Raw genomic sequence first — 26964 nt, 5'->3', positions numbered from 1 at the left:
GAACATGTGCTGGGCAAAATAAGGGGGGGTGGGGAGTCAATATCCAGTTTAAAACCATAGTTTATTTTAATGTAGCTAGAAATATCCAGTAACTATATATTTTTAAGCAGAAAAAAACTCCTTCACTTTTCCATCTTATAGCATTATTAGCACAAGAAAAGGAACATTTTGTTTATAAATGATACTTTCTATGAAAATGAAAGCATTTTTTAATTTGTGGAACTTAAAAGTCTAAAAGCACAGAACACATTTTCCAGAAGACCAATTTTACTTTTACCCATTTATGGTAGTATTTGCAATGTTAAAATGTACTTAGATAATATATAGTTAAGCAAATCAAATCAAATAAGGAATTCAAAAGTAACTCGTCTTGAATTACTCACAGTGTACATTAGAAATTATGAGAACACACATTAACAAAAGGAACACTGGCAAGCTCAAACGCTAGGTTATATGCTGAGTATTTTTAAAGGTTTAAAAATCATGCTTCATTAGCATACAGCTTTTTTCTCTTATATAACAGATGCATTTCTATCTGCTTGTGTACAGCAAAGGGCCAGAATCTGAAAACCAACTTATGACTTCAGATATGTGCTATTGCAAAAATGTATTCCATAAAATTTACTTCACTGCTCCTCGCACTGATTCTTCAAATGAGCAAGTACAGAGGGCCTCATCCCTTAAAACTGCTTTCAGGTAGAAACCTCGAAATTCCTGGTACAGTGCTGGTACTTAGTCTTATATAACACAGGAATTGGATATATAACAAAAAATTTATCATTTTCTTTACGCTGGAGAGGAAGGAGGGGTGGAAATATGGTTGCAGTATTTAAGAGCTGAAAAGAACAATGAGTGTTTCACAATACCAACAACACTATAATTGAAGAACCACCATGGATCTCATCAATTTTATAATTCATGCTCGATCAAAAAACTTAGGTTCCCATCTACTATCTCAATTCAAACCTCGTACTCTCTCCAAATACAAACTCTATTGGTATTTCCTAAATAGACGACCAAACATCAAAGGAAATCACTCCTTTCAACATCTTTTGATATGGTAAAATTTCCCCGGAAGTAGAAATCTAGTATTTAAATATGAAATCTCTTAGCCAAGTAGAAAACTACAGCTGTTATGGGTATTACCCTACATAGTCATTATATGCATTATACATTAAACCCAGCATTAAATATGCTTGCACAATTATACTGTGAATGATAGCAGTGATGATGCCAGTGAAATAGGACTATCTTTAGGCCAAAGAGTAAGGGTGGGAAATGTAAAAACAAGTAGAAAGCTGACAAAGAGTTGGGTTATTTTCTGACCAGAAAAAGTAATTTTAAACACAGAAGTATAAAAAGAAAAGTATTTCCTTATTTCCCCTTTGTGGAAATAATATGAAACATTTATTACTTATTTTATGTAATCAGACAAGAACAGAGCTAAGTAATACAACTCTACTGCAGCATTGTAAAAATCATCCCTTCACCACAGTGTAAGATTTAAATGCATCTGCACAAGGGTACGTGTTATTTAAAATGTAGTAAGACTGCTGCCGCCCTACCAGGTACTTCCAGTCCCTACCCAGGTCCTACTGCAATACTGGTGGTCCCAGTAGTTTTATTGAAATAAATCATTTTTTAAAAAATAAAGCATTTAAAAAGAAATCAAAATGCCTCAGTAACTATAATATTCAACTCAAACTACCTATTTAAATGTTATATTTACCTTCCACTAATAAATCTTTATTTTACTCAAACTGGGCAGTATATCTTCCACAGTGAAGTATCTTTTGCACAATTAATTAAAAGGAAAACACCAAAATGATTAGTAAAGAAAAGTGTAGGGTTTAACACACCCTTTTAATTTGTTTTTAAATATTTTTAAGATTTAAAAGTGTTTGAACTTTGTAATTCCCAGTAGGAAAACATTATCTGAAAGAATACCATAATGGCAAAGCCACGGTCACATGTTACAGCTGCATGTGGGGCGGAGGGGTAGGGATTCTCTCCAACGCACCCCAGCTTTCTTCACGAGAAGGTCAGAGGTACACCGGTTTGTATTATTGCGACATCCATCGAGTGATCCAAGTTCCTTTTCCTTCAGCAAGGGCTGTTTCTGTCAGAAGGGCATTACGCTTGACCTCCAAATTTGGCTGACAATTTACTGATTAGATTCATAACCTTTGGGTTGCTCTGATATTTTGACATATTTGCTGGGTTCTGAGCCACATCCTGGAAGGCCACCATAACTTCTGGATCCTGCAAAGAAAGGTGTGGGTTTTTGTTGTTGTTTTTTAAGTATTTAAAAATTCTATGGGTCAACAAGTTTGTTATCTTAAATCCTATAATTTTGTCAGAGACAAGTTATTTGGGGTTTGGACAAGTCCTTGAAGTATAAATGTTACTAATGTGCACTTCCAAGTCAAACTCAATTATATCACTTTGAAAAAAAAAAACCATAATTTTGATTCAAAGAAAAACACAACTGGTGCCACAGCCGGTGTGGCTCAGTGGATTAAGCACTGGTCTGCAAACCAAAGGTGACCAGTTCAATTCCCAGTTTGGGCATGTGCCTGGGTTACAGGCCAGGAACCCAGGTTTCTCTCACATGTCGATATTTCTCTGCTAGTCTTTCTCCCTTCCTTCCACTCTCTCTGAAAAGAAATAAAATCTAAAAAAAGAAAAGCACAACGGGATATAATTACCACCCATTGCAAAGAATTTCCTATAAAACCAATTCTTATTTTTATTTTTTAATAATTAAAAAAAAGATTTTTATTTATTTATTTTTAGGGAGAGGGGGAAGAGAGGGAGAGAAATATCAATGTGTGGTTGACTCTCACGTGGCCCCCACTGGGGACCTGGCCTGCAATCCAGGCATGAGCCCTGACTGGGAATCCAAAGCGTGACCCTTTGGTTAGCAGCCTATGCTAAATCCACTGACCTACAGCAGTCAGGGTTTATAAACCAATTTTCAGAAACTTAAGCTACTCTCCTGGTCAGTGTGGCCCACTTAATTGGAGCTTTGTCCTGTAAACCGAAAGGTCACTAGTACGATCTCCGGTAAGAGCACATGCCTAGGTTGCAGTTGAGGTGCTTATGGGAAGCAGCCTATGGATGTTTCTCTCTTACACAGATGTTTCTTTCCCTTTCTGTCCTCTCTAATAAAATCAGTAAGTGTGTCCTCAGGTGAGGATAAAAAAAAAGCTTTAGCTACCCATTCTGAAAGAAAATGAATGTTAAAAGTGCATAGTTAGTTATTTGGTAATTCAGATCAATAAAATCTGGCTAACAGAGTAACCTTCGTCTCCACACAGAGTTATGAAAGAAATGCGTATTGACACAAAGTTCCACAATGTTTGTCTGTCTTACCTGCATGGCTGCAAGAACCTCTGGATCACTGAGAATTTCATTGAGCCCAGGCATTCCTGCCATTCCAGGCATTCCTCCAGGAAAATTACCAGGCATTCCCCCAGGAAAGCCACCTACAAAAATAAATGGGGGGGTGGGGGGGGAGACTGTACAGACAGCAGCCAAATTCTCAAGTAATCTAATAGTACACTATTTTCTACTGTGGATGAAAAAGGAGTTTTGTAAAAGTAACTGCACAGGGTGATCCAATCCTAAATTCCTAACAGGGCAGGTCATAATGGGTAGTTAGGCCTGAGGCATAAAAGGCATATAACTTCTTTAGTAAAAGGTTTATTTTAGCCTTAAGCCAGTCCTGTCCATTGTTTTTGTCAATCTAACACACTTTTGAAATAAGTAGCAACCACCCTCAAGAGAGCACATAATTCTGTAATCCAATCCCCACCTCCTTTCTACCAACTTCATGTAATGTTCTGTATGTTCCCTCCCTAATTTAGAATGCCTAAAAGAAACTGCAAAACTGTCATTATCTGGAGTATTTGAGACCTTGCTTCCGAGCAACTGTCATTAGTTTTGGCTCAAATAAACTAAAAAAATTCTCTACAGGGTTGGATGTTTCTTATGTTGACACTATTGCTTAAAATAACAGACAGGCATAAAGAAAAAGGATGCTAATAAACACAAAGAGGGCAGAATATTCTAACTGGATGTAACAAGATACAATTTTTAACCTTCAAATTACATCTTAAAAATAAGGCTGTAAATCAGACTTTGCTACCTCCAGATTCATTTATTTCCCTAGCAATACAATTAAAAAAAAAAAAAAACTAATCTTACTTTAAAATAAGAAGAAGACTAAGTTCCTTGGAATTACAAAATTTCTTTAGCATTTTCTGTTTCAATTTAAACTCGTAAGAGTTTTGTTGTTCTTTCAAAAAACAAACACACCCCCGCCCCCCAAAGCAGTTATGCCTTCAAGGACCACACTGAATGCTTGTTATAAAAAGCTATGGACTTTTATCTCCACGCCAGACAGAATCAAAATTTCTGAAAGTAAAACTGAAAATCTGCATTTTTAACAAGCACTCCTGGTGTTTCTTCTTTGCTAGAACAATGCTCTAGCAAAAAGGATTTAATTCTCCCAGAACATTTTTAGATTATATGCCCAAATTATTTTGTACTAATTTTTTTTTAAAATTATCTTTACATCTACTAAAGTATCCTGAAATAACCATTATACCAATACAGGGGCATTCTTGAGGGAAATCCAAGTAACATTAATGTATTCTACACAAGGGTGACTGTAATAAAGCCATCAAAAAGCAAAAGCATGGATTACAAAGTCATTAGCACCTGCCCCAGTAAGTTAAACATACCCATAAATAACAAACAACCACAGATAAAGAGATCCAAGGGGTCTACAGACTTGTAGTTTCTCTTGCTGATCCTGAGAAACTAGTTTCTACCCATAAAAAAATTACTGGCCTTATGCAGGAATAGTTAACCAGTCTGCTTGTAAAATCTAGGTATTAACAACTACGTAACAAAAAACTGGCCTACATTAGTGGTCATTTTCTAAAACAAGGTACCCTACATAAAACTGTATTTTAAACAGAAAGTAAACTATGAGCTAAAATTTCCTTGCCTTTTCTTCAAATGGCAAGTCACCCCCAATATGTTTTTTTTTTTTTTTAGTTGCTTTGCACATGACCTTTCAGAATATTGGCTACCTTTTTTAGCCAGTGGCATAAAAACCCAAGTGGTGCGTAGCTAGCTGCCTCTATAAACATTTCTTGAGGGAAAGCTGGTTACTTTTGAACAGCTGATTCCCCATGAAAATTATAAACTTTAAAAAATCTCTTATTTTTTATATAAATTTCATATGGCCTTATACAGGAAGTATTCATTCATTCTGAGTGCCTTTTAAACTGCTCTTCTACCCGTATTATGTAGGACTATGGTATCATGCAAGGCTTTGCCTAATAATTTCTGATCACTTGACATTTACAAGAAAAAAGTGTGTATTATTTTACACTGGACTTAAAATATTTTTTGTGCTTAATAATTAATTACATACAGTGCTTTTACCTACTATCTCATGAATAGCAATGGACAAAATTCCATTATAGCTATTTAGAAATATTTGGAATCCATCATAATCAATTATTATAATCTTTTAAAATAAAGGTACAATGCTTGGGCCCCAATAAATGTTAGCTATTTTTAAAAACAATACTGCTCAAAGTGTGGGAAAAATAATATACTCCATTGCTACTAACACAAAATTTTTATTAGAATGAAACTTTCTAGAACTAACATTCTAAAGATTCTTCAGTGTCCTAAGGACTAATAGTATTAAATATAATAGACATATCAGAGCACCCAAATCAGAATATTCTCTAGTTATTTACAATACTAATGGGTTCACTTTTTCTTTAAAAATACCTGGAAAAGAGCCATACTGAGCTCCTGATTGTCGTCTGGCTTCTTCTTCCTTTAACGGGAAAAAGAAGAAACAAATTATGTAACGGGGAGGAAAAGAGTCCTGCTATGTACCTCTACCCTATCCATGCAAAAATCACGAAAAATACTCTAAAATAAGATAGTTATATAGGACTTACAAGAATAACCAATTTCAAATGGAAATATGGACTAAAGGATATACCCCACCTCAAACTCCCCAAAATGTCCAATTACATTCTCAATGAACATTACTTCCGATAATGATTCCAAATAGTGTTTTTCACTTCTACTTTGGGGGGGGGGGACCCTGGAAAGTAACTTACAATACTGATATGTCTGTCCATGCTTACAAAACCTACATTCTTACTGTTTTAAATTCCAAAATAAAAGCATATGGTTAGATTACTAAAACTACCATGACTTTTGTTTCCCGGGTTCATGTTTTCCATACTCTCCCTACATAACTCAACAACAAATACAACTAGATTTACTGGCTTTGGCTGTTTTCTTAAACACAAACTGAAAGCGAACATAAATTTTTCTCAAAACCAGTTATAAAGTCATGAAGGATATATAAAGGTAAAAATTACTTTTGAAGCTAATATACCATAATCCCCCAAATTAAGCATGATACTTGAAAATATGAAATGACAAAAAATTATAGTGTAATGTTATATAACTGTAAATACAGCTTTATGTCCTTTTGTTCAATGTTAAAAATAAATAGGTGACAACTAATAGCATCAATGCAAAAGGATAATATAGAAAAAAACTAGGAGAAACCTTAAGAACATCAACAACAGTACTGTATATAAATTATGGATAAATTTTTTTCTCAGTTTCATATAATACGACTTTATAACTAAATAGCTAGAGAGGAATTTTAAATAGCTATGACTAAACTACTGGAATGATGGAATCACAAAATTTAACACACCAGGGTAAGCACCTTTAAGAAAACATAATTATTGCCAAGTTTTTATTACTCGACAGAGAAAAATCTGACTTTAGGATAAAACAAGATTATAAACTGGAGAAATATATAAACTCAGTTAAGAATTCAAAGATTAAGTTTCCAGTCAAAATGGAGGCACAAGTAGACATGCTTTGCCTCATTGTACAACCATAAGAAGGAAGCACACAGCCCTGGCTTCCATGGCTCAGAGATTGAGCACAGGCCTGCGAACCAAAAGGTTACCAGTTCGATTCCCAGGCAAGGCACATGCCTGGGTTGCTGGCCAGACCCTAAGTAGGGTGCATATGAGAGGCAACCACACATTGATGTTTCTCGACCTCTCGTTCTCCCTCACCTTCCCTTCTCTCTAAAAATAAATAAAACCTAAGAAAATAATGATTAAAAGAAGAAAAATGAAAACAAAAACAAAAAACAGAGGAAACCAACAGTGAAGGGAAGGAAGCCAGGATTCAAATCAATGATTTGGAACATAAGAAAGAAAGAAAGAAACATTCAATCAGAACAAAAGATATTTAAAAAATGAGCAGAGTTTAAAACTCTGGGACATCTACACAAAGGCCAACATCCAAATCATACTGGTGCCAGGAGGAGAGGAAGAACAAGAAACTGAAAACTTATTTGAAAAAAATAATGGAAGAAAACTTCCCTAATTTGGCAAAGGAAACAGACATGGAAACAGAAAGTCCCAAACAAGTTGGATCCAAAGAGGTCCACACCAAGACATATCATAATTAAAATGCCAAAGGTTAAAGACAAAGAGAGAATCTTACAGGCAGCAAGAGAAAGGCAGTTACCTACAAAGGAGTTCCCGTAAAAGACTATCAGCTGATTTCTCAGAAAGAACAAGAAGGGACTGGCAAGAACTGTACAGAATGATGAAAAGCAAGGACCTGCAACCAAGATTACTCTACCCAGCAAAGCTATTACTTAGAATCATTCTACAAAACTGGAGGCAGCATTAAATAAGAACCTGGAATTAGAGTAATATCCTAAAAGCTCTAACCTACTGTATTTCTCCCTTTCATGGTTTAACTATAGAAACTTTACCCTCTGGGCTCTCTCATGTTCTTCCCGAGCCTTCTTAACCCTTTCCATTCTTTCTTTGATCTCTCGCTCTTCACGTTTCCGCTCATACTTTCTCCGATGTTCTGCAATTTTCTGGGCCTAGAAAAAGAGCCACAGAAAAACGTTCTGAAAAATGAAATAAAGCCAACACGCATCTACAGTTCTGTCAAAGAATTACTTTTCTTTGTGCAGAGGTGTTTAAGACATAGTTCTGAATAATGACAGATTTTTCTGACAGAAAACGACTTGATGTAACTCAAGCTTTAACAAGTCCACTGTGAAAGAGAAGAATGAGGCTAGAATTTGAAGTCAGAAATGTTATAAATTTCAAACAATTAACTGGGGCAAGGATGGCAATTAAGTTTCAAACTGCACAATTCTTGTCTGAAAACTGCCATGGGAAGGCAGAATCTGGGAGCACATGTACCAGCTGTTCACCAGTCTAACCATACTTACTTTCCTCATCCGTAAAATGAGGGGTATGGGAGGAGAAACATGTGAGTCTACAGAAATGCTGTAAGGGTTAAGAGAAAAATATATGTCCCAGGCACTGGTGCATCATCCATGACAAACATGTGGAATCTATTATTTACTGAAGAATAAAGTAAATATGATTCGTATTCAGCCTTTACATTAGCTTCATGCATTTAAGAAGCTTATTTTCTAGAATATCTCATACAATAAATAACCTGAGTTAGCCCTGTAATGAGAAGGAAAAAGAAATAAAACAGTCTCTAAAAGTAATAGCCAATTTAAATTAAATTTGCATTACCTTAAAAACTTTATAAATTCTTGGTACTGTAACTTCCCACAAAGCTGAAGGATTTACCATGTAAATGTATTAACATGAACCGACAATTTTAGACAGAAATTATCTTATAACAGAGTACTCTAGCTTTTGGATTCATTACCATCATTTCTGAAAGGCTGAAACTTGTTAACTACCACAGGGTCCTCATGTTCGATACCGTGCCTATATACGCCTGTAAGTAAGGACAGACTAAACTCAACCTCGGCTCACATTTTACAAATTTTCTATTTGCCCCCACTTCATTTCTCTTTGGTTATAATTCTATTTTAGGCTTGCAAATAAAGTAATAGAGCTCGCTGTAATACAGCATAAAAAATGAAAGCATGAAAACCTAATGGTATTTCCTGAGCTGAGCACAAACTTCAGTGATTACAGATAACTTCCAAGTGTTTGTTTCTTTGTGTGTTTTGCAGGTAAGTACTAAAGCCATGGAGCATTACAGTAATGACTTTCCCTTTCTCTACTTTAACATACCCTTGGCTGAACTTCTTTCAGCATTGCACTAGCATCATCATCATAATCCAATTTACATGCCAGGGCAAGATCATGGGCAGCTTCTTCCCAATGGCCCAGAAGTCTGAAACAGAGTTAAACTCATTTTAGGAATTGCTCTCCATATTCACTTATGTAGCATGGTGTCTTTCTTCCTTATTATAAAAAAGAATTATTACAGAAAAAATTTAAGTTAAATATTGAACTATAAATTTTCATGAACCATTTTTTAAAAAACAGCTTTTTGAAATACATTTCACATACCATAAAATCCACCTATTTTATTGTTTTAGAAACTTTTATTTAATTTTAGAGAAAGGGGAATGGAGGGAGAAAGAGAAGGAAAGAAACACTGAGGTGTGAGAGAAACAGAGGTTGCCTCTTGCACCTCCAACTAGGGACCTAGCCCGCAACCCACGCATGTGCCCTAACTGGGAATCAAACCAGCAACCTTTCGGTTCATAGGCCAGTGCTCAATCCACTGAACTACACCAGTCAGGACTCATGAACCAATTTAATTATCACGTTTCACCTAACAAAAGTTTGAAAGAGTTTAAATTTCCTTTATGATTAACTTTAAACCTATTCTTTCTACTAAAAAATGCTTAAAAAGTTAAGAATACCGTTTTCTTAATTCAGATTATGAAGCTTTAAAAAATTATGTAGAGCCACAACTTTCAGTTAATCAAAAACAGAACTGACATGTATGTTCAACATGCTACCTACCTTCTATATAAAACAGAAAACAATGTGTGCGCACACATTTTATTGAAAAAGGAGGGAAAGGATAAAGCAGAAACTAAAGGTTGGTGGGAATAGCTAAGAATAAAGTAGGAGGATAGCAATGGAAATCAGACTTCTCTGGTTATACCTGTGAACTCAACCTCAGTTTTGACTCTTTAAAAAACATGAAAATGCTTTATTCACATAAAGATGAAAACTGAACCAGAGAGGATGGAAATAGAGCAAACCTTAAACCCAACTGAAAACAGAGAAGAGGCTAATCGCATTGACAACATAAACCACAGTGGGAGACTATATCCCACAGTGTATCTTTCAGTGGGACATAGGTAAGAACTGCAACAAAAAAACTTTAAACCCTACTTAGAGATATTATCTCCAAGGTATGATTTTAAAACAGTTTTTTGTATAAGGTAGGATAACACAAGTAGGTAAATATATTAAGGATGAAGATTTTGACTTCAGGATAATAGTGTCAAAAATACAAAATATATTTAATGTTGAACTTTAATTAAAAGTATAAACTAAAAAAATCTTTTTCCTCCAAAATCATTATTTAATAAATGTTTTTTTCTGACTCTGTCTATTAAAATGACAGAAGGCAGGCTATCCTGGAAGCAATGAGCACATTTACTCGCCAAACTTCTGTTACTATAAATATAACCCCAACTAAAATAAACTATGGTTTCTTGGAAAAATGACTTATTCCAAATCTGGGACAAGCAACGTATAAGGTGAGCTCACATTCTGTGTTCTATCAGAAGGCAAGGAAATGCCCAAATACTACTGGGGTCTCAAGAGGATCAACAGCAATGCATGAGCTTTCCTGTACTGACAGGACGTTAACAATTTGTATTCTGATCTTTTACCCGTATCTTTGATATGTGTCGTAATAATAACTGAAGCTGCTTTTTGAGTCACCTTAGTGCAGGTTGTCTCAGCATATCCATCTTCATCTCCACCCACCCTTGAAGTACACAGCACTTTTTCATTCCATGTAAGATGTCGGTATCATCAAACATTTTATCCCCAACCCACAGAATACCTATTTATAATAACATTGTTTTGCTTCCAGGAATGATTACCAATCTGGGTTAAATTCACTTTTTATTTGCCCCCTTTTCTGATTTTTCAGGTGACTTAGCATGGACTGAGGTAGTTGGAGGCTAGCAAATGCTTTCTATAATTTATTGGTTGTCAAGGCTAAGCTGCAAAGAGAAGTCTGAAAATAAGAAAATTTGTAAGGACAATGATACAAGGTGGGAAACAGAGTGAAGAAATGGTCACTGTGGCCCTGGCTGGTGTAGCTCACTGGACTGAGCGCTGACCTGCAAACCACAGGGTCACCGGTTCGATTCCCAGTCAGGGCACATGCCTGGGTTGTGGGCCAGGTCCCCAGTGGGGACCATGTGAGAGGCAACCATACATTGATATTTCTCTCCCTCTCTCCTCCTACCCCCTTTCTCCTCTCTAAAAAGAAATACATAGAATTGTTTAAAAATTTTTTAATTAAAAAAAAAAAAGAAAGAAATAGTCACTGTAGTCAAGCTTCTTAGTAGGCTGAGGCATAAGGAGATGATTATTCTTGACTCCAGGAACTTAAAACTTTTGAACTTTCCAGTCTCCTGCCAATACCTGGATGTACACCAGCCCCTGGACACACATCGAACCTTCAGAATGACCTCAAGGAGAAAATGTTTCATTGTATAGACAACAGGTCATCTGATGATTACCGTCTTGGGTGAATCCAGGGGCTATGAATGCAGAACTGATTAAGAATATACTTTTTACTGTTAAGAACCTCAGCTTTAGGTATTGCTTAGTTGTGTTTCTAGTTTGCAAACCCCCTAAAACCCTTGAATAAAACTTTGTTATTCAGTTCTAGAAAAAGTCTTCACTGTTTTTGAACTTGCCTGACAAAGGCCACTCTTTTCTTGGAGATAATTTGGAGAAAAATCCTTACCTTAAACTTGGTTCTATAATACGGTCAAAAACTGTTAACAGTGGTTTTCTTTGAATAAAAGACATGAAGAATTTTTATTTTATTTGTTCTTTATGATATTTTCTCAATTTTTCATATTGGATACATATACGAGGGGGGACCTCCTCCCAAAATGGAATTTGTTTATAAAAAATTATGTATTTATTACATGTTTAAACATCAGTCACCTGCAAAGTTCTCTCCATTTGATGTAGTACACCTACTGAGACTTTTTTCCACTGCTCAAAACAGTTTTTGAATTCGTCAATTTGGATGCCTTTTAGTGCTTTTGCCATTTTTTGTTTTACCTGTTCCACGTTGGCCAAATGTTTCCCTTTGAGGACTTTTTATATACAGGAAAACAAAAAAGAGGTCACTCAGGGCAAGATCAGCTGAACAGGGAGGGTGGGGTATGGGGATCATGCTGTTTGCAGTCAAAAACTGAACATTCTAGCGAGGCATAGGTAGGTGCACTCATACAGCACCCATTATGAAATGGGCAAACAAGGTGAAAAAGTCTTCAAAAACAATTCACTGAAGCCGAATGCAGCCTCTCACAACAATGCCAGCTGGTGCACTGATACAGATGAGTTCCTAGAACACTCACCAAACAGGAGAAGCCTGTACTACAAAGCGCCCACCCTCCAGAAGATAATTCCAGTTTTGGGGGGTACACCTCATAATTATTGCTTTAAAATTAAATCCTTAGGCAATTTTGGGTTATTTTAGAAAGCATATTAAAAATATCAGATTTAAATAAAGAGTTCTGAAAATAAATAAGTTCCATTATTTACCTGTGTGCTTTCCCTCGCCATTTATAAGGCTGAGCTGAATCAGGGTTTATTTCAATAGCTCTGTCACAGTCTCGGATGGCAGCATTTGGCTTCTGTAATTTGATGAAGACACTAAAAAATAAGTGTGATATTAAAAAGTATTCATTTAAAACAATAATATCTTTGGGACTGCTACAGAAGCAAGTCTATTAAAATAAGTGATCAGAAATTATTCACTAGAGGATACTACTTCTTTGCTCGGAGCTCCCACCTGGCTCTCTTGGCATACAGGATGGCCAAGCGAGGATTCAGCTTGATGGCATCTGTGAACAAGTCAATGGCTTTCTGTAGCTCACCTAAAGTGAAACAAAAGTTATTGAGAAATAGCCAGAGAATAAAAATATTAAGAAAAAGTCTTGATCTTTTCCAATTAGTCTTTTACATTCTTTATTCAGACCAGAAAAAAAAGACTAGTCTCTAAATTAATACACAAAACTGGCTCTTCAAAGCAAAACTTTATCAAGCTTCTACCGTAAATCACTCAAGACAGAGACAATGCTATACTCTTAGGACTCACGTTAACTTTAATTGAGAAAAAGTAAATGGATAAAATTTAAAGAATCAATCAATTTTATTCCATTAATTTTTCTTTTATCCAATTAAGTTATAAGGATAAAATTAAATTTAACGAAAGAAGCATTCCTACTTAATTCACAGGGCTTATGAAAAAAATTTATCATCTGAATTCACAGAAACTATAAAAATTCAAAAAAACAAAAACAAAACAAAACAAAACAAAAAAACAAATCCCCAGCCCTGGCTGGTATGGGTCAGTGGATTGAGTACTGGCCTGCAAACCAAAGAGTCACTGGTTCAATTCCCAGTCAGGGTACATGCCTGGGGACCAGGCATCTTTTTTAAAGATTTTATTGATTTACTTTTAGAGAGGGGGAAAGGAGGGAGAAAGAGAGTGAGAGAAACAGCAGTGTGTGAGAGATATAGGGATCAGTTGCCTCTCACACACCCCTAACTGGGGACCTGGCCTGCAACCCAGGCATGTGCCCTGACCGGGAATCAAACCCACGACCCTCTGGTTTGCAGGCCGGCACTCAATCCACTGAGCCACACCAGCCAGGGCAAAAGGGAAAGGTTTTAAATTTGAAAAAATGTTTACTGATTTTAGAAAGAGGAAGGGTGCCGGGGGTGGTGGTGGGTGGAGAAAAACATCAATTGGTTGCCTCTCATACATGCCCCAACTGGGAATTAAATCCACAACCTCAGCTCCAACTTTGGTTGGAGCCACACCAGGGAGCTACACTAGAGAGCACTTTATGTGATTTTTATTCTCTAGAGAAAATGAGGCTTCCTGGAATATTAACAGATGATCAGAACAAGAGAGGATTTTTTAAAAAGGTAAACAATAATGTCCCCAAACTGAGTCAATGACATACAGTCATTCATTCATTCATTCGAGCTTCTTGTGGTGACATACAGGTTTCAAGTGCACAACTCAACAAAACATCATCTGAATAATCATCATGCACCCACTGGCCAAAGTCAAGTCTCTTTCTGGCTCCATTTTTCCCTGACCTGCTTTGGCCTCTTCCTCCTCTCCCCACCCCCTACTTTGCACATTTTTAAAGACCCCTTAGTGGAGAAAGATTCAAGGAAAGTAGAGTTACATCAGGATACGTCTGTTGTCCCAAGGCAAGGTAACTGATACCTGAGTGATTTCAGCCTCTTTATAAATGGGGAAGGGTTGGGTGGAAAATAAGATCCTTAGTACTCCAGTATAAAGCATTCAATAAATTTAAGTTCCCTTTCCCTTTCCCACTATTTTAACAGTTACTGTAGTAGAGAAGAGAATATCCAGAATCTCACAGAAATGTAGCAAAGAGTAAAAACCACTCACCATCATTTAGGGCATCAATGGCAGCCACTTTTTTATCGTTTGCCTGATCCATCATCTCCTCAGTTATCTAGAGGAAAAAATGAAGGCAGAGTCAGAATAGTAGAGAGAGCAAACAGAAGAAAGCAATTTCGACTTTTTAGGAATGAGGTAGTCACAAATACCACTTTTGTTCATTTTTTTTCTAGTTTCCAGGAGCCAAGAGAATAATTATAACAACTGAATAGTAAGAAATTATACAGGATGAGTTTTAATTATTTACATGAAACAACAAACTTTCGTCCCTACGCTCTGCCTTAAACATCACCTTTGCCCCCCTCCACCCCAACCTAAGCATGCTGCTCTGCTCTCCTTACCAACCCCTTTCCGGTTATTCACAAACACTGAAACTCCATCTCCTCACAAGAACTATACAGCTAGTTGCTCTTAGGCTTTAATCTTCAGAAAAACAGTTATCTCATTTATTTGTTCCAGCAAACATCTACTGAGTATCTACACTAGACAGAACAAACACAAAAGATGCAGACAGTAAAAGACTATTGTAACGAAAACAAAGAAGTGGAAAGCTAAAAGGTTTCTTGAACAAGCAGCAAACAAAGAAACCTACTCTGTCACCATCACTGCAAAATATTACTAGAGGTGCTGGTTAGTTCATTAAGACAATGATTTGACAGGTGTAAGAACCGGAAGTACCCAGTTGTCTTTATTTGTATTCACCTAGAAAAACCAAAGGAAGCAGAAATTTAAGTTTTTAAAAAATAGTGAAGATCATTGTGGAGAAAATGTTATTGAATGATGCCCCAAAAGATCTAAAAATTAGATAACACACTCACAGATAATCTCAATAGTGAAATGTCCCTTCTCCCTAACTTTAGATTTAATGCAATTTTAATAGAGAAAAAATCCTATTTTTTAGAAGAAATTGACAATCTTATTCTAAAATTTATATGGAAGAAAAAAGGGCCAAGAACAGCCAAAATACTCCTGAAGTTTTCTGGGGGGACAGGGGAAGTCTGTGCCCTACCAGATAACAAGACAGCATAAAGCCATGCATGACAAAGTATCATCAGTACAGGGAAACAAGGAGACAAACAGAACAAATGATCACCAAACAGACCCACACATCCAGGAAAACATTACTGAGGCAAGGGATTCAATAATGGTGCTGACAGGCAACTAAAGGTAGAAAGGCAAATGTATCAAACTCTCAAGAAGGAAAAAACAATGTTACATTTATTACCTTGAGGCAATAAAACATAATGTATTAAAATTATTAATTTAATTGTACTAAAAGACTTTGTTTATTAGGACAACATAAAATGAAGACAAGCCACAACTAGTACAAAATATGCTGAACACAAATAGATAACAAATTGCTAGTATCCAGAAAATAAAACTATAAATCAGTAAGAAACAAAAACGCCAAAAGAAACATGGGAGAAGGCAGAACAGGCCTTCACAAATACCTGTGAATGAACAATAACCATCAAAACATGTTCAAATTCATTAGAAATCAAGAAAATTCAAATTAAAAGCCACAAGGCATAGCACTTCACACAAGAGTGGCAAAGATGAAATCCGACAGTATCAAGAGTTGGTGAGGATATGGGCTAGCCCTTTAAGCTGCGATTACTACATTACAGTGTTTCTCAAACTTTTTTACATCGATCACCAGAGAGCTCTTTTAGACACTTTTTCTTAATTCTCACCCCCTCCATTTTAATACCACCGATATATAAAACATGTTAATGTGTTACTGTAATATCTGAGTTTTTTTCAATCCCCCTTCCCAAGAACCATTTCCACCACCCTAAGCACGTTACCGTAACTGTAGCGACAAAACCATTTGGAAGCAATTTGGCATTAGATATCTCCTTAACACACAATTTCACAGTCAAATCAGATGCAAATGGAAAAAACAGGTACAAAGAAAACAACGATTTCAGAAATTATCAGAGAGTATGACTTAAAAGTAACAAGAATTTTTACAAATATTTTCAGTAAAATAAAATGCTTTCCTAAATTCTTTAAGTCAGAGAAAGATTTCATATGTGCTTCTCCTGGAAGAATTGTCATAAAATCATTGCAATAGGTGGGACCTTGACGTTCCTCGTAAAAAGCAGCAAGTAAGCCTCTTACCTCTACGTTTTCATCCCCCATTTCCTGGGGGGCATCTGTGTCTGCTTCAATCACGCCCTCATTATCAATTTCTGCCCGAGAAAACGGAACTACAATTAGTGCAACTGGTTAACTGAATATTTTCTTGTTAATTTTACTTAAACTAATGCACTGTAAAACATTTCTCCACCTAATACAACTTTGGTGTTTAGTGTAGTGTAAGACTACATTTCATTTTAATTGTTGCATTTTGTAAGGTACTTATGATTGCGCTGTAGTGGGAATATGGGCTAGTGCAGTTTCTAGTATCACACACTGACACACCACTGATTAGTCAGTTTCAACAAATGGATTCAAATGTCTTGTTCTACACATCAGTGTTTTAAAAAATACTTTACACAGATAGCACAAGTTACAGTGGTATTTTGATGTAAATGATGGTAAAATACTTAATTTTAATAGAATTTTTTAAGCTTGGATAAAGATTATTCTAAAATAAAGGTATAATACTGATGCAGAATCAAACCGCAAAGCTAGCACACTATAATGAAAATAATGAAGAAAGAGTGTAAAGAGAGATGTTGTAAATTTCATGATAAACAACTGTAATTTGCTACAGCAAACCTAGCAATGTATTTTTAATTAAAAAAAATATTAGATATTTTTAGCAGTGAATTTTATGAGTTTACTTTTAACATTTAAAAAAAATTAAAATTAGCTACCTGAATTCAGAACATCCAACCAAGAAAAGTTTTAAATCAATTTTTAACAGGAACTGAACTTACAGCTTTGTCTAATTATGAAAGTTTGAATTCATGAACAAAAAATAAAATGCTTTCAGAGAGAGTTGGTAAAAAAAATTATAGTTATGGAAACTGTTAGAAAATTAAGTGACTAAAAAAAGTTATCTTGCCCTTTCTAAAAATAACAAAGGTCAACTGATTAAAAATTTGAAAAATTCCAAGTAAAGTTGAATTTAAATAGGGTCCATAAATTAAGAGATTGTCCAGTTAGCTCTGGCTGGTGTAGCTCAGTGGATTGAGTGCGAGCCTGAAAACCAAAGAGTTGACAACGGTTCGACTCCCAGTCAGGGCATATGCGAGGGTTACAGGCCAGGTAGGTCCCCAGTAGAGGGTGTGCACAAGAGGAAACCACACATTACTCTTTCTCTCCCTTTCTCCTTCCCTTCTCTCTAAAAATAAATAAAATCCAAAAAAAAAGAGAGAGAGAGAGAGAGATTGCCCAGATAATAATTGGAGTATATATTTGTAGTCTCAAAGCACTTCAAAACTTACAGAAAGACTTACCAGTTTTGTAGTCTTAAAAACCAACTACAGAAACCCCACCAAACTCATGTGTCATAGATAACAACTCTTCTGCAACGAACCAGTTTTATCAACATGGATTCAAGTACCAGAAGAAAATATTTGGTTCAATGCCATTAGTGGAAAACTTTTACCTATGTTTAGAACAACCCTGGTACAAAACCCAACTTCTCAACCACAAATTTTATGAACTCTGAATACAAATCAATTACTTCCAACAAAAACGTAACATCTGCATTGAGATATACTAAAGTATAAAATATACTCTGGATTTTGAAGACTTCATATGAAAAAAGATCTCTAACAGTTTTTCCATATTGACTACCTGTTAAATATGTTAATATTTGAGGTATATTAATTTAAGTGTTATTCAAGTTAATTTCACCTGTTTAATTTTCTAAATATGGTTACTAGAAAATTTTACACTTCATATGTAGCTCAAATCATATTTCTAATAAATAACACTGATTTAGTCAGTAAAAATCAACATAGGATCTTATCCCGAGGGTTATCTCCTCACCTAGGTCACTTTCCTCACTTGATGGTTCATCTGTCTTTATGTCTTCCTCCACCTTCTTACTATCTGTTTTTTCTTCCTAGCAAAGGGGAGACAATACTATTAGTATTTAATAGCATACCCTATACATACTTATTTATACAATTTTATGTATAAACTATTCACATGCATTGTATTTCATTCATGCTTCCTTTCTCGTTTTGGTAAATGAATTTTAGTTTTCTGTTTTCATGTCTTTTAAAGGTATATAAATCCAGTTCCCTCATCTAAACCTTTTGTATGTTGAGTTTTAGGTTTTAAAATATTCTGGATTTCAGAAAGCTAGTATGATGTGTATACTATATAATATCTTCAATGGGCATTGGAGTCTACAACTCCTCATAATCAGACACGTTACTTGTGCAAAGTAAAGTTTGAGCATTCACAGTAAGTGGGATTAAAATTATAAATAGCCTCATGTTTACTCAGATGTTTTATTGTCAAACAAATCTACTAAAGAGTTTTATATTTTCATGAGTTTTTGAGATTTGGAATTGCCAATAAAGAACTACGGAACTGTAATGCACAAATGACGAAATTTCAAAGAAGTCAAGGAGTATACCCAAATTCCCTTCCCACCCTACCAGTAACCAGTGTGGTTTGTATATCCGTTTGTTGAGTCCCTACCATGTGCAAGGTGCAAGATGCTTTAGCATACACTGAGAAACAGACCATGTTTTCTAAATTAGAATGTTTTCATTACAATTTTTTAGCAGAACAGAGATATAGGTTAAATATAATTTTGCCTTAATACATCTTTATCACATGGCAAAATATCCTACATAGGGCTCAAAAACTACCAAACTCTGACCATGAGTTATCTTAAAAAAAAAAAAAACACACACACACACACACACAAAAACCTACTTTTGGGCTTTAGTTTAACTGCTTTCATTTCACTTGTTCAAAGATGTACAGTAACTTCTGCCCTGGCTGGTGTGGCTCAGTAGATTGAGTACCAGCCTGCGAAGCCCAGGGGTTGCAGGTTCGATTCCCAGCTAGGGCAGGTAAATGGATTGCTGGCACGGGTTCCCATTTTGGGGTGTGTGAGAGGCGATTAGTCTGTTTCTCTGGCACACTGATGTTTCTCTCCCTCTCTTTCTCCCTTCCTTCCCCTCTAAGAATAAAAACAAACTTAAACAAAAACAAAACAACGATATAACCCTGGTTGGTATGGCTCAGTGGATTGAGTGCCAGCAGGTGAACCAAAAGTTCACAGGTTAGACTCCCAGTCAGGGCACAGGCCTGGGTTGCAGGCCAGATCCCCAGCAGGGCGCACACAAAAGACAACCACACACTGACGTTTCTCTCCCTCTTTCTGTGTCCCTTCCCCTCTCTCTAAAAATAAATAAATAAAATCTTTAAAATAAAGATATAACTTCTAGTTTCACATCCAGACACATAAATCTTGTTTAGGATTCTAAATAAATGGCAACACCATGAATCACACTCAAAAACATCCCTCAGGTGGCAGCACAGAAAAAATTGAGAATTACTGATTTGGGCTATTTGTTAATTTACTTTGCAAATATTATTAAAGTACCTACAATGCAAAAACACTGTGCTACATACTAAAGATACAACAAGATTGCAAAAGCACTCAATCACAAAACCTACCACCTACAGGTCATGCACAAAGAGAGTATTTACTCTCATTTATCCTAAAACATACTGAACATTATTCAACCCAAAACTCTCAGTTATAAATCAATTTCCAGGGATTTGATGTCAGAACAGAAATTTTACAAAGATCTTATTTCCAAGTGATCTGGGGGAAATCAGGAGTGGTAATCTGAGAGCAGCAGTTGAAAAACATCCTTAAGAAACCTTGTAGTACTTTATTACTAAACACACAGATAAAACTCGTAATTTACCTTATTTTCTTCTGATTTGGCTTTATGAGTAGCAGGTGGTATTTTACCTCCCATGCTTGAGGAAGATGAAAAGAAAAAAAAAAAGATTCATTTAGAAAAGCAAAAATCACTAAGCCAACCAGTATTTACTTATGCTGGGGAAAAAGTTAAGACATTTAGATGATTACCTTTTCAAACCTTAAAGAGTAAACTCAATTAATTTTAATTTAGTGTACTATGAGTTTTTCAGCTTCAAATTTCACTTATTTTTTAGTGTACCGATCAATGAAAATCTACCCATTCCTTACCTCAATAAGCCCAGTCAACAAAATCATATAGTGTCTCTGTGCTCATTTAGAATTCAGTAGATATATTAAAATCCAGTAAAAACTCAAATTAAAAAAGGCAGTTTAGGAAATAATTACAAAGTCATCATATAATTAATTCAAAATGTTTGTTTTGATTAGGACCTATATTCTTCTTGCTGCCCTGGCCAGTGGGGCTCAGTTGGCTGGAGCGGTTGCAGGTTCAGTTCACAGTCAGGGCACGTGCCTAGGTTGTGGGTTTGCTCCCCAGTCCCTCTGGACATACATGGTCCCTAGTCTGGCCCGGTGGGAGGTAAGATGTTTCTCTCTCTCCTATCAATGTTTCTTTCTCCCCCATTCTCCCTTCCTCTTTCTCTCTGAAAGAAATGGAAAAAGAGTCCTCGGGTAAAGAAAAAAAAAGTTTCTTCTTGCTTACATTCACATGATCCTCACATTAGATTTTCAATTTATCCTCTGAACTTCACCCATCAGTACTTCGTCTTAGCACTGGCAAGCCCTTCACACCCAATATTCCAGGGCAACACCATGAATTACATACAGCAAGTCTTCATATAACGTTGTTGTAACACTGATCTGATGCCGTAGTAACTTAACTCTTGTCCGTGTCAATTAGCCTGTAGTAAAAACGGTTTCACTACACATCATTTCACTTGAAGTCACAGAGCCTATCAATAATGTTAAGTGAGGATGTACTGTACATCTAACTTTAAAACAAGGAGAAACAAAGACTACAAAAATTTAGTGCTACAAGCTCCATTTGAGACAGACTCTAAAGCACATGGGCTACCTGCAACAGTGCAATGACTAAAATGTTCATTGGATTAAGGACACTCCATAATAGTAAAGATGGCGCTCAAAAGGACAATAAAAATCTAAGGAAAAAAGCCATTACCTTTTATGTGAAACAGGTATTAACTTGGAAAACAGAAACAAACCTACTCCAAACACCCTTACGTGTCTATTCTTTATATCTAGAATTATATTCACACTTCCATTTTAGTTGGTTAGAATTTCTGGACATAGGGTATATATGTATGTTGGGTTTAAATGAATATTGGTTTTCCAGCCCTGGGTGGTGTGGCTCAGTGGACTGAGTGCTGGCCTGCAAACTAAAGGGTTACCGGTTCGATTCCCAGTCAGGGCACACGCCTGGCTTGCAGGCCAGGTCCCCAGCTGGGGGCATGTAAGAGGCAACCACACATTGATGTTTTTCTCCCTCTCTTCCCCTCTCTCTAAAAATAAATAAATAAAATCTTAAAAAAGAAAAAAGGAATACTGATTTTCCTAAGTTCTTTAACCAACTTACACATATATAAGCAGTGAGAATTCCAGTTGTTCCACACACTGGCTAACACAAAGCTATCGTCCATTAAATTTTATCGTCTTTTAAATTTTTAGCCATTTTGATAGGCATATAGTGGTATTTCATTGCAGTTGAGCCCTTTTTCTTGTATTTACTGGCCATTTGAATAGACACTTTTGTCAGGTTCAACTCTCATCCAGCTTTCTATTAGGTTGTCTGTCACACTTACTTATATGTAAGTGTTCTTTGTACACCTGCATACTAGCCCTGTCAGTTTTACACATTGCAAATATCTTCTTCCACCCTGTGACTTGCCTTCTTACTCTCAATGTTATCTTTTGATGAAGCCAACACAATGAAAAAGTAGGCAATAAAATAGTATATTTATTTAGCAAATGTAATAAAATAGTAAATGTAATAAAAAACAAAACTTAGGCCGTGGCTGGTGTGGCTGAGTGGACTGAGTGCCAGCCTGTGAACCGAAAGGTTGCGGTTCTATTCCCAGTCAGGCACGTGCCTGGGACGTTGCAGGCCACGTCCCTCTTTGGGGGAGGGTGTGGGAAAAGCAACCAATCAATGGATCTTTCACACATTAACGTTTCTCTCCCTTCCTTCCCCTATCTCTGAAAGTAAATAAATAAAATCTTAAAAAAAAAAAAACCCACGAAATTTAAAATTTCTTAGAACACCATTCAATCATGAAGAAGTGCATTCTCCCCATACTTTTTAATGTTAGTTACAAAAATTTTCTCAGTTACTTAGTGTTAGTGCCCTTAACAAGGAAAAATGGCTCCCATATGCCAGTAAATGAGTCATTACATGATCCAAAACATCTTAGCTTCCACTGAGCAAAGCATAATTGATTCAATGATAAAGAACAGGCCTATAAACATGTCAAAATTCTTTAAAAATCCGCTCTACAGAAGTCTAGTTTTCAAAGGAACACAGGACTCAAAAGTAGTTCTTTGCAGTTAAAATTTAAATAAAAATATTAGGATTCTTTCTTTTTAAAGATTTATTTATTGACAGAGGGGAAGGGAGGGAGAAAGAGAGAGAGGGAAACATCAATTGGTTGCCTCTCACATGCCCCCGACCAGGGACCTGGCCTGCAACCCAGGCATGTGCCCTGACTGGGAATTGAACTAGTGACTCCTTGGTTCGCAGGCCGGCACTCAATCCACTGAGCCACACCAGCCAGGGCAAAATCCCAGGATTCTTATGCTGTGTTTTGCCCAAGTTTCAAAATGTAGCATCCAGGAATGTATTTAGAGTGACACTCAAACACCAGTCACAACAGTCTAACTTTATGTTAAAGCTTCAGAAAATGATAGTCCTGTCAAGAAATGTGTTTAGCTAAATCGAATCCTAAGGAAAAAAATCAGACAATCCCAAGTTGAGGAAACTCTACAAAATAACTGGCCAGTAGTATTCCAAACTGCCATGGTCATGAAAACCAAAGAAAGGCAGAGGAACTGTTTCAGAATGAAGATGACTAAGAGACATGACAATGAAATGCAGCAATTCGTTTCCTGAGTGTGATGGTTGTATTTTTGAGGAAATACACACTTAATGGTATCGGGGGCACAATGTTAAAAGAAATCCTTTGCACTGTACTTGCAATTTTTCTGCAAGCTAGAAACTGTTTCCAAAAAAAAAAAAAAAAAATTAACAAGTTAAAACTTGGGAGGAAAACAAGTTTCCTCATAAGCTAGATTTCGAGTTTCTCACATTTCAAATTTTAGTCAACTTCCGAAAATAGTGCCAATTTATAGACACGTAAATTTTATTTAAAATTGACAAAACTTGCAAAATGGCCTTTGCCAGTTTAGGGTTTTTTACGCTTTCAAACAGGGCTGGTGCAGAGATCTTCTTCATATGACATCACACAAAACCAGTCATAATTCTTTTAATTCGATAACATTCCATCAACTTTTTGTGCGCTAGTTACTTACGCACTCATACAAAAAACTGGGTGCTATATCCTAAATCCGTTGCGGGTAGAAAGGCTTTCTGTTCACTTCTTTTACAGTATTTCCTGCAAAGCCCTGGCCAGGTGGCTCAGCTGTTTGGAGTGTCATCCCACACACTGGCAGGTTATGCGCTCGATCTCCGTCAGGCCACAGGTTCAGTCCCTGGTGGAGGGTTGGGGGGGATATACCGCAGACAACCGACCCACGTTTCTCACGCTGATGCTTTTCTTTCCCTCCCCCTCTCTAAAATCAATAGATAAAATCTCCTGTGAGGATGTTTTTTAAAAATTTACTGAAAAGCACACAAAAGATACAAAGTAAACAAGTTGTTAAGTGAGAGAAAATAGTGCCAGACAGTGCTCCTCTCTCTAGAAAAACAAAAATACCCCAACACATATTTGTTGAAGAGAATGTCGTCCCCTTGGACCCCCACTGTCTATTGGGCCAAATATTCTTTTCTTCGTATTTCTTTTTGTCCAATTTAAAAGGTTAGACTAATAAATTCTCAGCATCTAATAAAATTTGAAGCTATAAACAATGGTAGAAACTATAGCAAATAAGCAAATGTCCTTTGCTGTCTAAGCCTGGGAATCTATGACTAACTTGGTATGGAAAGAATTCTGAAATGCTTTCAACTTGAGAAATATTCCTGGCCCTGGAAGTCTCTACATTCAGCCAGATCTCCTGTAATCTTGGACTGCTTGAAGAAGACTGATATGAAGGCAGACAAGAGAAGAACTGATAACTCTCAAATGTCTCAGATAAGACAAAACTCAAATTTAGATTAAAACAGAAATCGCAAAACCATCTATGTTAATAACTCAACTGAAGTTCAGATAAGGCCTCTACACATGCCAAGATGCTTAATCCCATACTTAAACCAGTAATTTAAGATGACAAAATAAAAATAGAACCAGAAAGAAAAACTGGAATTACCTATTGAAAACATTAAAACAAAAAACATGGCTAATTTTTGGGAATAATGTCTGACAATACTTTTTGGAACTTACTGGAATTCTCTACATAGTCAATAATCACTCCAGCACCAGTTATAACACTGTTCTCACATACGTTTTAACATTTTCTTCAGTGTCTCCTTTTTCTCCCTAGGAGTGGAACATTCTATCTACTCAGTGTAATGTTCACTCTTGATGCCAGCTATTTCTTTCTGTGGTATACGTCCTCTTTACTTGGAATTTTAACAAGTTTATTTGTAGGCACTTCCCTCCAATGAGCAGACATTAAAGGACAAAAGCATACAAATATCTTAAGTGATGCTTTCATTAAGTTATTACTAACAGTAGTTAAGTTGCTGCAATAATTTTAAGTGTTCTCAGATTTTATACTATATATAGAACACATGAGCAAAAGTCTTACTAGAACTTACTAGCTAGAAATTTAGTAGCTGTAAAACTGGTGAGAGGAAATAAGGACTTAAGAAACTTCTTAAAGGAAAAAAGTTATACCCTCATAGACGACATTGATAGATTTTTAACTTAAGTTTCTTCCTGAGAACAAGTTCGTTAGCAGAAAGTGTTTCAAATGCATGTTAATCGTGGATAAGTACACAGAGCAAGGTTTAGGTAATATTACCTCCCAGAAGTCACACTGCCTTGTCCTGTCGCTATTTACCACTATGAGGTGCAATTTGTATGTCATCTCTTCAATTACCCACCAGTAGCAGTGATTTTTAAAAATCACTCCGGGAAAGATCTCATTTCTCCCTTAATTCCCCTTCAATGTATAGAACAGTAATTTCTATTATATGCTAAGTATCAAAACGAATTCCTGTATTTTTCTGTATCTCTAGGCTCTACTTAATACTGTTTCCTAGCATCTGGCTCAATGCCTATTCAATTAATTCCGTGCACGTGGCGAAGTACTCTCAAGCTAAGAAAAACCGACCGTGGAAACACACCAGTTTTGGAAAATCACTCTTTTTTAGTGTTCGGAGTGACGGCACTGCTACTACGGAGGTAGAAGCGATTCCCAAATCACGTAATTCTAGGCAGTCAGATTCGCAATAATTTTAAAGGGAATTAAATATACCTATCACTTTATAACTTGTTAAATAAGTAATTACTACAACACCGTTTAAAGGCATATCCCTTAAAGCAGCTGTTGTATGACATTGCAACTAAGCAGGACACCAGGAAATCGAAGTCCCGAAGCTCTTACCCCTTCCCTCCCGAGTGTAGTACCCAAACACCCGCAGTCGTCTGCATTTACGTTACGCTCAAGACACACCCCTCGCGATTTCAGGGTGCAGCGATCCAGCTCTGTCTCGTCCTTCCCCGCCTCTGTACTACGCTACCCGACTCTCCATTAGCCCCACGGAAGTCGCCTCCTTTTCCCGGCCAAAGAGCAAGCCCAAAGGAGGCGGCCGACTCGCGGAGTTGCCTGCTTCTCCGCCCCGCGCCAGCTACGGCCCAGCTCCCACTCCGGTCGTCCCTCTTCCCACCCCCAACGGTCCACAGGCCCGGGTCTCACCTCTCCACCCACTCCCTCAGGAAGCGCATTTCCTCAGTGTGCAGAATGCTCGGATCCTGCCTACACATTTTCACGAAGGCCCGAAGCTCGCTCACTTTGCGGGGATCCATGCCGGGAAGTGGCGGGACGCAGCACGCGCGGCTAAGATTGCTAACTCGGCGTGACCGTGTGGAAGGGGGCGGCTGCCGCGAGGCAGAACAGACTAGAACCTCCCCGGCCGCTGGCTCCGCCCACCAACGGTCTCGTGACCCCGGGTCCTGGGCCTGTTCATTTCCACTCTCTCACCTCTATTTCTGCGCATTAGTTAGAACCTTCTAGAAGTGTGGCTGTTCATGCTGTTGCCTGCCTCTGCGTGTACGCTTTCTTACATTCTCAATTCCGAGCCAGTTCTCTGGACGGCTCAACCCCCTACATGGTGCTTTCCAGAAGGCGGAAGGCAT

General features: G+C 36.8%; 1 protein-coding gene across 2 annotated transcripts; it reads right to left on the bottom strand.

Annotated features, from left to right (window-relative positions):
- Positions 1–42: 42 nt before the first annotated feature.
- Positions 43–26964, bottom strand: ST13 (ST13 Hsp70 interacting protein). 2 transcript variants are annotated; one of them, XM_045834868.1, is made up of 12 exons: positions 26810–26964; positions 20457–20511; positions 18547–18622; positions 16723–16793; positions 14587–14653; positions 12946–13030; positions 12696–12806; positions 9162–9264; positions 7859–7975; positions 5818–5866; positions 3376–3488; positions 43–2262 (listed from the first exon to the last, which is right to left on the bottom strand). In XM_045834868.1, the coding sequence occupies exons 2-12, from the start codon at positions 20508–20510 to the stop codon at positions 2134–2136; spliced, it is 975 nt and encodes a 324-aa protein (XP_045690824.1). In that variant the 5' UTR covers position 20511; positions 26810–26964; the 3' UTR covers positions 43–2133. The 2 variants fall into 2 exon arrangements, with proteins under 2 accessions (XP_045690824.1, XP_045690823.1); XM_045834867.1 differs by lacking the exon at positions 26810–26964 and adding an exon at positions 26525–26776.

Source organism: Phyllostomus hastatus, unplaced genomic scaffold (genome assembly GCF_019186645.2).
Source record: "Phyllostomus hastatus isolate PE091 unplaced genomic scaffold, TTU_PhHast_1.1 phas_contig_198, whole genome shotgun sequence".
NCBI classification, from domain to species: domain Eukaryota; kingdom Metazoa; phylum Chordata; class Mammalia; order Chiroptera; family Phyllostomidae; genus Phyllostomus; species Phyllostomus hastatus.
The sequence above is the reverse complement of the archived record's forward strand: the minus strand, read 5'-3'. Positions and strand labels throughout refer to the sequence as shown.

What these genes read in the sequence shown, in the direction of transcription:
- ST13 (XM_045834867.1), bottom strand. Translation starts at nt 26,634, where the DNA reads ATGGATCCCCGCAAAGTGAGCGAGCTTCGGGCCTTCGTGAAAATGTGT. An exon ending in CATTGATGCCCTAAATGATG is followed by an intron (nt 13,031 to 14,586) that starts GTGAGTGGTTTT and finishes GTTTCACTTTAG; the next exon opens with GTGAGCTACAGAAAGCCATT. An exon ending in TCAGTATGGCTCTTTTCCAG is followed by an intron (nt 3,489 to 5,817) that starts GTATTTTTAAAG and finishes TTATTTTTGTAG; the next exon opens with GTGGCTTTCCTGGGGGAATG.